At 33.1% G+C, this 15,095-nt stretch overlaps 1 protein-coding gene across 15 annotated transcripts in view; it reads right to left on the reverse strand.

Moving 5' to 3' along the window:
• Nucleotides 1-15,095, reverse strand: part of R3HDM1 (R3H domain containing 1) — a 92,601-nt gene that overhangs the window by 39,602 nt on the left and 37,904 nt on the right. For 7 of the 15 annotated variants that reach the window (XM_072613221.1, XM_072613220.1, XM_072613214.1 and 4 more), the window contains 5 exons: nt 14,007-14,261; nt 11,328-11,479; nt 7,638-7,739; nt 5,297-5,566; nt 3,709-3,832 (listed from right to left, as the gene is read on the reverse strand). In XM_072613221.1, coding sequence (XP_072469322.1) covers nt 3,709-3,832; nt 5,297-5,566; nt 7,638-7,739; nt 11,328-11,479; nt 14,007-14,261 — 903 coding nt within the window. The remainder of the gene's footprint in view (nt 1-3,708; nt 3,833-5,296; nt 5,567-7,637; nt 7,740-11,327; nt 11,480-14,006; nt 14,262-15,095) is intronic. The other 8 variants (XM_072613222.1, XM_072613217.1, XM_072613216.1 and 5 more) reach the window with 4 other exon arrangements.

Below are 15,095 nucleotides of genomic sequence, written 5' to 3' on the forward strand. Positions count from 1 at the left end.
TACTTCATGGTTAAAACCAGAAATTCTTTTCAGTGCCCTATGGGGGAAGAGAGGACTTTTAATTCTTGTAGCCAGTGTTGAAACAAAAAGACTTAATACAATTGAACTGCATGTCTTGAAGTAATCAAGTCACAATAACGCATTAAAGTGTGTCAGGCTGATTTGATGTGTTATACTGCAGGGCAATTTGCCTGAACAGAATTCTATAGCTAGAATGGAAGGGAGAAAATTGATATTTCCTAATGAGTCTGACATAAGTAAGACATAAACCTTATTAGGTCAGCTTCAAACCAAACTGAATCAGTCTTGAATTGCCTTCTAAACTTGCCTTGGAAAAGAAATCAAAGCAACAGCTTCCAGGGATTTTAAAAAGCAAATTAAATCAGTGGTAATTAAAATTCAAACAGTTGTTTTTGGACTATGTTGAGTTTGATTAAAAGACATTACATGTTAAGAAAATAGCAGAACATGTTAATATTTTAATACAGCATTTAAAAAGCAGTGAAACCTGAGTAAAAAGAAGCCAGGAAGCAGCTGAAAAAGAGACCGGTTCACTGTGAGAAATGTAAACCTCTCAGACAGTGCTACGGCCCCGAATCCAACAGCTCACAAATAAGGCCAATTATTCCATAATATTAAACAAACATGGTTAAATGACAAATTCTTTAAAAAATAATAAGGGTAAAACCAGCTATTTAAAAAAAAACACCCATGGGATTGCAGAACTAAACATTGATACTATAATTACTTCATGGGGAGAGTTCTTTTATTATTTACAGAGCTATATTCCATATCAAATTAGAGCTAACTTAGTTATTACAGGGGGGAAGAAATGACCTTATAACCAAACTTATAGAAATGGCTGTATGTAAAATTATGTTTATTACAATGATATGTTGATCTGTACTTTGCTTTATGATCAAATGTGTTATATCTCATCTATTGAATCAAGAAATATATCACTCACTAGTCCCATTATTCTGAAAGTCTCAGAGAAACACAATACCTTTGGGGTCTATTTCCTGATCTAACCTTGCTTTGAGTGTCCTTAATGTGAAATCTCATAATAGAAAAAAGGACAACACATTAAATCCCAATATTAAGCTGATATTAATCTCTTTTCTATTTCTATAATAGCCTTAGATGTCCTCTCTCATTGAAACAAAAATTTATGTGCTCAGATGAAAAACATGGCTGGACAAATTTTTTTTTTATATACTGGGGGGATTCCTGCATTTCAGAGCTGAGGAACACCACAATGGAAAAATAACTAGAAAAGTGTATTACAACTGATCATATGCAAAATAGCCTGCAAAGAAGATTTTATTTTTTAGGGCTAAAATTCTTGATCATATATTTTAAAATATCCTTTATACCATCTGTATCTGTGTAAACAAAACAAAATTCTATATTTATTAATATTCTCAGTCTATTATCTAAGACTTAATACCACACTGAAGTTTTTTTTTTTTTAACCAAATTCTCTCATAGTAACTTGCTTGTCTCCTAGAGATGGAAACAGGTCGTTGTCATTATATGAGTTGATAACTAGGTGACTAACAATGAAAAAAAAAAAAAAACAGGGATGAATGTGCCAAGCTACTTACCATCTTAATCAGACTGTGATGTGCAGTGTTGGAAAAATCATGTTTTAATAAGTTAAAAATTAACATGAAATATCAATTTTACATATGAAAATGGAAATTAATAAAATATTACAATTCTCACAATCTATAAAATTTGCAACAGAAAATTTCTTGCTCCTTCTCCAGAATGCTGACTTTTCTAGAAAAGGCTCATTATTAGAATATGGGCATGTGTGCACACGCACAACATGCATACACATACACACACAGGTGTTTTCTTTCTCTTTCTCACTTTCCCTCCTTCAAGTTTTACTTGCAAAATGACCATTGACCAATCATATCAAGTTCAACTCCTCCAACAAAATAAGTCATATCTATATATAGAAGGATAAAGAATTAATATTGTTTGAAGGGAAACCATCTGTTAAAGAAGGGTAGGATTTGGGAGTTGAGAACAAGCTTCTTTTTCGGTTAACAAGAATAAAATACCTTAATGTGATCTTTCTTAAAGGTTGTTTATCCTTCCTATCCAAAATGCATGAAAATTTCATCTCCAAATAAAGTACCTCTTCTTTAAAATAAAGACTGATAGGACTCTAATTATGGAAACTCCTTCCATAGACATAGGTAGATACGTAAGTTAACATAATTGCCCATGATTATGTAGTTAATATGTGTTAAGAAACAGGACTTACACTTAGGTTTTCCTGACTCCAAGGCTTGCTATTCATCCACTATGGAGAGAAGAATACTTTTTTCTGGCTATTATAATCACTTCTTGGGTTTAAAAAAAAGTAATTAGAAACTACACCATCTATAGATTATTTGGCACTACCTTTCTTCCTACCTTTGGATATAATTTCTACAGTAATACCAAAGCACCAGGAAAGCATACACTAAATAAAAAAGTGTTATGTTAGGTAAGATACGTTAGAGTTCTAGGTGTTCTGTAATTGACCATTAACCATTAGTTCACCTACACTGAGTGACTAAAAACAATGTACTTAGACCGCCTGAGGGTGAGCAATGCTGCTCAATGAAATGCTATCAGAAAGTTCCATTTCTCCAACCAGCCTCATAGAGAGCCCTATGGTGGACACTCTGCTGTTTTGTGTGGGCTACGGAAACTTAAAAATCCCATATGAAACTCAAAATCAGCCCACCCTTACTTCTCTGCAATGTCAAGTTCACCTCCTCAATTCCCATAGGAATTTAAAATGTAACAATCTCCACCACCCAACAAGCAAATGATAATAGAGTGTTACAACAACCCTTTAAGAAGTTGACTGAAATTTCCAATTTACATACTAAAAGAAGAGTTTCTGTGAGAGGTTAGGTTATTGCTATACATCTTACTGAAAGGGAAACAGTTTGGATTGGGGGTTTACATGGCATGAACATGAAAATTAATAACTTTTCATTTGTAAGTTTCCATCAACTGTTTGGTGAAAAGGTGAAGAGAAAGTTAAGAAGAGTTTCTACTTATAGTATATTGTTTTCACTTAAAATTTTATTTTCCAATTACATTTAAAAACAAATATTTGTTTTTTTTAAGAATAATTTTGAGTTCCCAATCTGCCTCCACCTCTCCAAAAGGCAAACAATTTGAGATTGCACATTGTTTAAAGTGGTCTCATATCAAAAGGCTATTAAGCTAAAATAGAAAACACCAAAAAGGTTATCACTGAAGACATGTACAAAGAAAGGATATGATTTACTAGGCTGCATTGGTCTTTCCAAGCGTAGCCCCCACTAAGGGAGTGGCTGCACAAAGCAGCTGTAAAAATCCTGACCTTCCCATGCCATTCTGCTAGGCTATACAGAAGAAATCCACTATACTGGCAGTGGGTATTATGTCCTGTTGCTTCTTACATTAATATCCTGTTACTGGAACCCTTAAGGCTCTGGGTGATATCTGACACCTGTGTCACACAAGCCCATCATTTTATCAGGAGCATGCTGCATTCTTTCCCACTGCGCACTGGGCTACTTTAAACACTGAAATTTATTCTACTTCTGAGTTACTGTATGAACTAAGTTTTTTATTTCTGTTTTGGTAGCTGAAATAAAGATGAGAAAAACAATAATAATAGTCAAGATTTATGAATTAAATGCCACTAACCTGTCTGCTGTGCAGGCTGTGGCAGTGCCTGGTTTGGCTGTGTGTTATAATGGACGGAAGCAACTGGGCGATACTGATGTTGACTGGAGGGATACTGCCCTGGAGCACAGTAACACGCTGGCATCTAAAGCAGAAACATTTAAGTTACATTGTTGTACCAATACCATAATCTTTCATTACCGAATACATGAAGGCTCACAGTATGATGGATAATATGGAGAAGAAAGATAATTCTTCTATTTGAACACTAGAGAAACAGTTCTCAAAACTTTAAAAATGTTCTTATATTTCTTACCTCCACCAGTTTTTGGCCTTTTTGATGTACAACTAAAAGCCAAAAAAAGGAAGGGAAATTATTTTATCTCTCTGTAAGAACAATTTAAACCAATTCTAGATTTCTTCTGAGCCAATCTGACCTAAGTCTCTGGTATATTCTTTTAAGGTAAGAAACAATGAAGAGTTCCTTGGGTTCCTCTCTAGGACTTATATCCTTCATGAAGAAGTCCTAGGGATTCTTGATTAGTATCAGAGACTTAGCTGAAATGGCTGATGGTCTAGGTTTCATGGGACAATTGCAGACTACATTGATTTCTGCATGACTAGGTAATGAATGGCTAAATGAATAAGCATTTATTTATGTGCTTATGACATGCTAAGCATCTTGCTAAGCACTGGGGATACAGATAGAAAAATAGTCCTAGCTCTCAAGGAACCCACATATTAAGGAAGGTAGCACATAAAAGAGAATGCATCTCTGGAGTGGAAAGGTAAATCTGGAAAGCCTAAGGATTCAATGGCAAGGTAGATGGCAAGCTCCCGGGATTATGACGGAATGGCTTTAAAAGCAATGTTTAAATTCCCCTTGAGAGTGTGCCTGTATGTGAAAATAAGCAAGAAAAGGAAAACCATGTACCAAATCTTTTCTCATTCATAGTAATTGAGGTTAAATAAGCTGAAATTATTTTAAATAGTTTGAGTCAACAAATTCAGTCAAATATTTCTTTTTTTAAAGACATAGATGTGTACCTGTGATTATGAAGTAACAAGAATGGAATCAATCTCTACTTTCTCACTATATACTAAAATATATATATAATGACAAAAAATTATGTTCCCTAATACATACATAATGACAAAGAGATTGATTCATGCATGTGTTTCATTAAATGTATATCTAAATAAAAAAGTAAAGAGACTGATATATAATTGAAAAAATTAGCCAATTAATTAGAGTTCTTAACCTTTTTTTTGTGTCAAAGGCCTCTTTTGGCAGTCTGGAGAAGCCTATGGATCCCTTCTAAGAATAATGCTTATAAATACATAAAATATAATATGTAAGACTACAAAAGAGACTAATTATATTATATATTAAGATTTTTTAGAAACCAAGTTCACCCCTAGGTTAAGAACCCTTTAAAAATGCATTTTTAGTAGCATTATTCACTTTCCTAGAAAGTAACAATTAAGCTACTATTTTAAGTCCATTTTAGAAAGTTTCTATAAGACCTAAAACATATTTGGCTATAGTTAAACAAACTGTTCTTTACCTTTTGCATGATAATTGGTTAGAGGGAAAACAAATCTGTACCTGAGGAGTGGGTTGCTGCACATATCCCTGTTGTTGGAGGATCTGCTGGTTTACAGGATGGCCAGAGGCAGAATAGCTAGTAGTAGGAATTGGTTGGCTAGGTGGGAGGGGTGGCGCTGGAGGAGGGGCTGGTGCCATAATATATCCAGACTGCTGTGATGGCTGAAGGACAACAGTGGACTGGAACATAGTGGCATGAGGGTCAGGAGCATCGGCAGACGGCTGGCGGACAAGACTCATATGGCTAAACTGGGATCCAAGGTTGTCCTGCTACAGGGAAGAGATTAGAATACATTAAAATAATCACATACATGCTGATGATATCTACAAATTCTAAATACATTCTTTTTGAGGAACTGCTTATATGAACATTTTGTAACAAATAAAGCATGCTCCCAACCACTGATTATGTACAAGTGCAACACTGGAAAAATGAAAGGAAAAGAAATAGTGTAAGACAGAATTAAAGTAATTTAGTAGTTATACTTATTTTTTTAATGTGTTTAGAATAAGATAAATATTAAAAGAAATGTAGAAAACAAAAGTTTTTAATATTTGAAATTTAAGAAAACTTTTTCAACTGTAGACCTAAATGAAGCCCTAGTGATTATAATTTATGCAATTTAAATTATACTGGCATTTGGAGCAAGGACTTCAAAGGTCAGGGGAGGTCATATATCACTCGACTAGGCACGAAGTATTTTTTAACTTAAAATCCATGTCTACATTTTACTCTTTAACATCCTACCGCAACTCCATGCCAAAAAAAAAAAAAAAAAGCTTGATGAAGTTTTAGCTGTCATTTTCTTAAATATTTCTAAGTTCTTTCTGAAGTTAAATAATTTACAATACTATAGTATTGATTTATAACAGTATAGTGTATTTAAAGGTATGGACAAAGTCCTTAGAATTAGTAACTTTCAAGACAAACATCAACTTTTCTATTTTTGCCTTTTGTAGCAGTAGAACGCACTTGGTGCAGAAGTAGCATTTAACTTGTAATTTAACAAGTGTTTTCCTGAATGACTGACTTAAAGGTTAGAATACAGTCGAACTTGTTGGTTTTGAAAACAGAAGTGAAATACACAAATGGGGGTCCATTCTGCCAAGGCTGATTATGGAAATAAGCATATTTCCACTAATGAAGACAACTATGAAAATAAAAAGATGACTTAAAAATCTAAAAAGATGACTTAAAAATCATTAAGATGAAACTGAAAAAAATCAAAAGATAAAAAACCATGAACTATTATTTGGGATGAATGGAAGATTGGTAAGGGAAATTCTATATTTAGCAACTCATTAACTTTGATTGTGGGAAATGAGTTATACCAGTGTACTGTTGGTAGAGCTGTGAATTGGTCCAGCCATTCTGGAAAGCAATTTGGGACTACATTAATGTCACTGCTTAAAACATTTTTGGAATGTTTCCTATGATTATTACCAACCTTCAGAGTTTTTGGCATACTCTTTGTAAAAGCCTTAATGGTTTTAGCAAATCATCACTTGAGAGTGGATCAAATTGAAAAAATAATAAACTTGGAGACAAGTGTAATAAAATAAGCCAGGTGCTTAAGCTGGGCAATATCTGCTTTGGGGAAAAAAATGTGCAGTCATTAATGTGATGAAAATGACTTTATTATGTAGCTTACAAATTTGGCCCTGAAGAGTTTTATATGATGAGTACTAAAGACATTTTAAACAATGATAGCATTTTACAGAATAACTAAATAGGCTCCTAAGATGCTTTACATCTTTACGTATGGAACTATAAGATCAGATACGTTCACTTTAAAAAAAAATCAGTCTCTAAAATTATCATTCATATCTTGTGCATCTAGAAGTACCTATATCTATGACTTAACATGGGTTGATGCTTCCCAGAACAATCTCCCACAGAAACATTAGCTATAGTTATCCTGAATATTTGCTATAAACACTACAAAAGAGGTCATTGAAGATATCAAAGTCCCAAACCAGAAGAAATCTACAAATTCAATTGCAACATAAGACTGTTATTGCCATAACTGGGAACAAAATCAAACAAAATCTAATATCTGGGAGACAATAATTTGAAAAGTGTTATTTTATGAGAAGTCTGAAAAAGACTAAATTGAAAGGAATCAGTGACAAGGTGACTAATGCTGTATTTTAAATACTTCAATTTTGGTCTGTAAGGGATATGGATATGGGTACTTCCTGATGCTCACATGTATCCGTTAGTCAAAAAAGTGAGAAGGAACCTTTGTTTTATGCTAATAACACAGAAAAAACATACATTGGCGTTCATCACACATTCACCCACAAAAAGAATGCAGGAGGTGAGTAGAAGATATAGTACCACAGTATATTGCTGGGTAGGTGAGACTGGCAGGAGCGGGGATGGGTAGGGGACTGTAGAGTACTGAACAGGCTGTGAAGAAGACTGCAGAGGCCGAGAAGGCTAGAGAAGTAACAGGTTTACAAAAAAGTGTTAATGTCAGAGTAAAATAAGTGCATAAAATGGAAAGTTACAATCTTTTACAATAATTGAAAATAATTACAACTTTTCAAATCACTACTAATATATATGTAAAAGGCAAAATACAATACTAAGTGAAGAAATGCTATCCAGTAAAAACTTCAGGGACTAATATAAAACTTTCCTAAAGTCTTTATGCTTAATATAGAACTAGGATATTTTATCATAATAAAAATATTTCTAAGACTTTCAGTTCATTTTACTCAATAAGCAATAGAACTTTAATTGAAATAGGTAATTTATGTAGTAACTTTAATTTCTATTTGTTAAACATCATTTTTGGTTTCAGACATTAAGAGAAAAATTACTTATTCTTAATTCTTGCCCCATGGGAGGGGGCTTCTAATTAAGCTACATAATTTTAAAAAAATTACAGCTCTTATTCTTAATGCAAAATTGGTGAAAACTATTTAATAGTTTGGGAAAAAAAATCTGGGATGACATAACCCTACATTCTAAAGTAGCAATGATTTTAAGTATTAGTCTCTTTCATATAAAAAAATGTAATATGACATATATAGGGAAGACAAGCAAACCAGGTAATTATGATTAAAAAAATTCTCACCATTTTCAAAGCACACAGAACATCTTCAAAGAATACCAGATTGTACTTTGCCCACCTTATATTTAACCAGTATCTCTCAAAAACTTGAAAGTATGCATATTTGTTACCAATCATTCTACCTTTACAGACCAAAAAATTATACTGAGGCAAGTTAAAAAACTGGGCAAAGACTAAGTCCAAGGATTCTCATTTCCAGTTTAGTACTCTTTCCACAAGAATATGATAGCAAAAAACCCCCTATTCTTAGTCGAAAAAATGTGTACACAGAATCTCTCTCCTCTGGAAGATACATCTCCAAAGACAGTGCTTAAAAGAAATCCACAATGAACAAGTTCAAGAAAAGTGGTTAAGAGAATCATTTTAAAAAAGGAAAAGTCATTTCAGGATGAGCATAAACATGAAATAAGAAACAAATGGGTGAAATACATTTTTGTCACAGAGGCAATACACAAAAATATGTAAACAAAAACAAACATAACCTCTTCCCACCACTCCAAACACAACAAACTACTAGGTAGGTTCTCAGAATCAATTTTCAATTAAAATGAAAGGCAGAACTTAGAGTCTAGCTATGAAGCTACAACCAAAATATGAACTTTGTCAAGTATCTGGAATAGTACTTGGCTGTCCTACAAATTTCTGAGATGGAAAAAAAAAAAAAAGGATGACTATGCCTCAGAAGGAATTAACTGCCTGACTTGTAAGTGCAGGCTGTTTAAAGGATCTTAACCTGGACATCCACTGAAGTATAACTTTTCTCTAAACATCCTGATCTATTGTACTATCACCAGATGAAACTAGCCTTTCATTTTTTGGTGATAAAAAAAATGAAAAGACAGTAACACATAAGTATGTGAACTTGAGGTCTCTCTAGTTTCAAATACTAATGGAAAAACTGTTGGCTCACTGTGATTGACTGATGAAAGAAAAATTCTGTCAATACTTAGAAGCAGTAATACTTTATCCTATTCCAACTGACTTTACACTTAAAAGTGGTCTCCTTACCTTGGGCAGTACTATTTTAACAAATGTTAGTGTGGCTCATCTAAAGCCTTTAAATTTGTAGGATTGCTAGACACTAGTAACCCTAGGGATGAATCACATTATGGTGTGCAATAAAACATTTGTACAAGTAAAGAGCAAATAATGCTAGCGAGTGTATATGAACACTCAGTGGCCAGAAAATTTTAACACAGTCCCAAGGCTGGACAATAAGATGATTATCTATGGCTATAGTATTTCAGATACCAAGGATGATAATGGAAGGCCTCCATACTCATTGGCTCTATGCCTCCCTAACTAACTTCATACACTGTTAAACACTTGATGTCACACCAGGAAAGCCTGCCACAGATTTCATGGCACACTACTGGCTTCATTTAGATTGTAACTCTTTAAAATATCTGTTCTCTGACTGAATTGCTTAACTTGACGTATAGGACTACATCTTGTATCTATGACAATTAATGGTTATGGCTTAGAGGTATCAATTAAACATGAACAATAAAGAATTATAGTTCAGTTTCTTACTGTCTTTTATCTCTTCAACAAATGCTGAGAAACGCACAAATTCAAAAAAAGATGAAAAGCTGTCCTTTAAACCTCCTAATACAATGCTAAAGTTGTTTTAAAGGCATACTAAATCACTGAAAATACTGTTTCGAATACTTTTGGAATTTAGGATAATCTAAAATTAGCATTCATTTGGTCTAGCACACTGAAAAAAAGAACTGCCTGCTACCAAAGTCATAAGTAAATTCCTCTGATGGAGGGAGAAGCATAGGACGGCTAATAGCCAAAATAAAGTAACAGACCTGGTCTAGTATATGATACTGTTTGGAACTATTATTAAGTAATAATTATATAATCAACAAAGTATAGTCTCAGGAAAACTTATTAGTGGTTTAATAGCAGAAATAATTACATATTCTAGCACCATCAGTCTTCGTTAATAGTAGAAGAGTTTTTAATGCCCTTTGCAATATTTAATATAATTTTAAACTGCTGAAATAAGTTTCTCTAGCTACTCTGACTCAAATAAAAAGCTAAAAAATCCTGTGTATTAGTTTTTATAGCATAAAATTAAAAGTAATTTATTTAAAATGTGATTAGCTCTTTCCTACAGGCAAAAGGGCACAGGGCAATTCTAAACTAGAATATATGCCAGATATTACAGAAGATTTGGTACAATTCTACCAAAGTCTCTCTGACAAAGGACATGTGATATTTTGGTGAAAGAGCAAAAGAACTCTAGAGTTACGTCCGTAAGCTGCGTTCTACAAAGGTGTTTTGATGAAATAAAATTTTCATTTGTGTTCCATTAGCCTTGAAGGGTCTGGACTTGGCAAATTAGCTAGAGAGCCTTTGGGAATTAAAGTTACCAGAATTTCTGAGCCTGCGCATATGGGTTGTGTGGTAGAGAACAAGGATGACTTCTCACAGATAACTGAACAACTCAACTCAGTTTCTTCTAACTGCTTGATATACTGAATTAAAGTAGCAACCTGCTCACTTGTACTTTCAATCAGCTGTATCTTTGTTATCTTTCCTCTCCCCTGCTGGCACTATGGAACAGGCATTAAGTGTCTGTTGCAGAGACTGATATAAAAAATACTATTACTTTCTATTAACTCGCAAGTATTTAGCTGAGAAGCCCTGAAAGTTTAAAAGGCTGGTTTTCCAAAGAGTAATGGGATATCATTTACAAGTAAATCTGTGATGTGAGCAACTTCTATGAAGGAGAAAATGGTCTAACAGTTAATGTTGGGTAGAAAGTCTTCATAATACATTAAGTATTGAAAGGGAAAGAGGGGTCTTCTAGAAAAGAGACACAAGGTTAAGGTTCTAGGAAACCCTCACTTTCACCAGCTTAAAGTTAGTGAATCTATTCCCAAAATAACTGAAGGAAGGTAAACATGACATCACATAATCTAGGATTTGTGCACCTGTGATATAATGTGATTCGCTGCTTGTTGTTGAGATGGTTGGGGAGGAGGAGGTTGCTGTGGAGGTCCAGGCACTTGAGTTCTAACAGGCTGTTGAGTCATGGGAGGGTTATACACAACTGGACTGCCATCAGGATTTATAAAGGGCTGACCTAAAAAAGTAGAAGAAAAATATCTTATATTGGAAAAAGACTTAAAAAAAGTACATCAAGCATATTTTCTACCAACACACTGCCATATTAAAAAAAAATCATTTCAAAAGGTAAATGTTATACTTCGGGGGATATTATCACATTTTATAAGTCATTCAGCATGCAGAAAATGGCAAAATCTTTGATACAATCAACTGCATACTGTATTTAAATTAAATATAATTTGAATTATGCTTATTAAAAAGACAAACAATGCCTGCAACTTATTTGAAGTTGTTTAAATGAGGTTTTCAAAAGTTATTTTTAAAGCTAACTAAAAAACCATACAAACTACCCCAAACCTCCTTTCTACTTTGCCTTGCCAATCTAGAATTTAACTAGTACCTTAACTGAGGTACTAGGTTATTCAGAAGTTAATTAAAAGTAGCACTCAATAACACAATTACACAAAGCAAGTAACAAAATGCTACACAGTAAATACATCAAAATGAACAAGGACCACAGCTACTTTGATTTTGTTTATATATATATATATATATATATATATATATATACACACATATTTTAAATTAAATTATTTTATTTGTTTTCAGTGTTTGACAATCACTTCCATATATCTTAGTTTTTCTACCCCCTCCTTCCTTGAGACAGCATACAATCTTCTATAGATTCTACACATACATTCCTATTAAATACATGTTGCATAGAAGAATTAAAATGAATGGGAGAAATCATAAAACAAAACAAAACAAAATACAAAAGAAAATCTACTTTAATTTTCTTAAAGCAACATTGTGAACTTCTTGGCAATGACGGTAAACATAATTAAATGTGTAGCAGTTGAAAGGCACCAGTGCCTTTCACAACATGACAAAAAAAGTCAAGGAGTGTGCATTCTTCTAAGAATATTCAGCATCCCTCTTAGATAAAGAAAAACACTCCTAAAACCCTTCTAGGTAAACTATCATGGGCTTTCTTTCTTGGTCCTAAATACAGCTGGAGAAGCTTCAACTTTGGCTCTGTTCTGCTATTTCATTTACTGCTGATGAAAAGAGGCACAATTTAAACACCCTGCATTAGGCAAAGCAAATATGAGGAAGAAACCCAATGTTCAGTTCAAGATTTGGTACCTTACTGAAAAAGATCCTTTGCAAAAGGTTACTGAGTCACCGCCTTACTGAATGTATCCACCAATTAAATTAGGGAAAATAGAGAATGTATCCACCAATTAAATTAGGGAAAATAGAGAACACTGATAATTATGAGTAACTTAGCATTTCATTTTACTGCCTATAAAGGGGATTTCATTCATAAAGGTGGATCTTTTCCTCACTGTTGTTGGATTAAGATTAAGGTTTACACTAAATTAACAGATGCCATGTATTAGAGAAGAAAAATCCTCTATAAGGAAATAATTCCTTTTTTGTCTCATCTCACTACTAAGTTTTTCTTTTTTATGAAATAGGAGAAGTACAGATGAATAATATGAACACAGCCATTCTTTACGAAGATCTGCTGAATCTGTTTTAGTTTTCAGGTACTCTAGAAAATTTCTCTCATAGTTTCAGCTGTGCTGATGATACAAGCTATTCTCATAGCATAGCAAAGTCACTATCAGAGAAAGGTATGTCTTAACTGGGTACATTTTAACATGTTATTTTTAGTTGATAAAATTTATTTATAATCCAAGTACTACAGACTCATATTCATCTAGCAAGATACTGGAAAATAATTTTTTGAAAAGAAAAAAATAGTAGGTACAATAAAGACAATGGAAATATGCTTATTTATACACTTCTTATAATTTTTATTTAATTGATCCATTTGTATTTATTTTATTTCTTTATCAGTTATTCTGTAAGGACCGTCTTCTTTTGTATTCTTGTTCTACTTCCAAAAGTGTCTAGAATAGTGTTGTTTGCACATTAAATATTAACTAATTGAAATTAATTTTAAAATAAAACTAATATATTAGTTACATATAAGCATACTGTTCTAAGACAAGGAGGTGGGAATTAATGAATTATGTGTAGGGCTTGGCAAAACTCCTTAATTCTTGGAAAGTAGCATATATGACAATAAATTATAGCCATAAGAGAATAATATCACTACCATTTAGAAGACTTCATGGTAATTTATGTAGAATGACAACTAATTATATATTTTTGTAAATACTTCTGAGTCACATTAAATTTTGTCTGGGGGAAAAAGTTAGGTACTTCGGGAACAAACTAAATTTAGTCAGTTTTGATCTAAGGTACTTTGTTTATTCTTAAGGTACAACTTATTCTCTCTTTTCTGATTTAAACCATCATTCAGATTAGAATAAGGAGATGCCATGAAGTTCACATCAGAAAAAACATTACATACATTTTTAACTTTTTAAAAAATATATCCAAATCTTAGGAGGAAATAATTCATGAAAAATGTAAAGATGATAAAAACAGAGAAAAAATCATAAATGTGCTTTAATTTATAAATAACTGGAGTTCTTGACTAAAACATACATCCATATTTGGATACCAACCTGTTTGTGGGTTGATCAGAATACTGCCAGGTGGTATGCCTGCTGCTTCCAAAGGAAGCAAAAAGAAGCTAGTGCTAGGAGATGTAACTTGCCCACTTAGGCCACCATCAAAGGAAAGGGAATTACTAGTGCTGACAGTTGGATAGACGACAGGGGGGCCATGAGAAGGCTGGCTGAGAGCTGTAACTGGAAGAGACTGCTGGATGTGAGAAAGAGAGCCCGTGGATGACCCTACACTATTAGAAGACTCAGAACCTAGGAAAGGAGTAATGAGAAATTGATTTTTTATTTAGATGTAGAAATAGCAAAGTCATTTAAAATGCAAACTTTAAAAATTATCATATATATACATATATCATAACATGCAATTGCAATTACCATATAAAAACCACAAGTTCTTTTGGCTCATGTGTTAAATTATATTCTTTTCTTCAGCAAGTTTATTACAGTAAGTAGACTATAGAAGCTATTTACAATAATAAACTTCCATAGCCAAAGCATGCAATTCAAGCAGTCTGCTAATAAAACCAGACAACAAACAGCCAAAAAGCACATCAAGCAAATTTTCAAAAGATAAATTGACACAGTTTACCTTTGTGACAAACACCAAATGAAAGTAAAGGTTATAATTCCATTTGTAATAAAAAACATAACATATTCAAGGGCATAAGAACTTGCATCTGAAATCTCTTTATGCAATCCAGAACAGAGAAATACCAAGTTAAATGACATTACATATTCTTGAAGATAATTTTAAGTTACTGCATCTGGAATTCACATCATCTCCAATAATAAAGTCAACTCTTCAATTTTCCATGAAAATAGTGGACAGGGATGGCATATAAAATGAAATTCATAGAAAGTAAATAAATGCCATTAATCACCAGTTTCAACTTTTCCACACTGAAGTTCTAAGAAACTGCTAAACTAATTTAATTGAGTTTCAACAATTTCTCTATCTTTTGTCCACTTTCTGGGTAAAAATAATCCACAAAGTAGCTAAATGGTCGGTAACTGGATTGGAACATGGAAATGGCTGTGGATGATCAGTGTCTAAAAAAGTAAAAGTTGACTCTGTACATGGAGAAT

The sequence above is a fragment of the Notamacropus eugenii genome, chromosome 5 (assembly GCF_028372415.1).
Source record: "Notamacropus eugenii isolate mMacEug1 chromosome 5, mMacEug1.pri_v2, whole genome shotgun sequence".
Classification (NCBI taxonomy): domain Eukaryota; kingdom Metazoa; phylum Chordata; class Mammalia; order Diprotodontia; family Macropodidae; genus Notamacropus; species Notamacropus eugenii.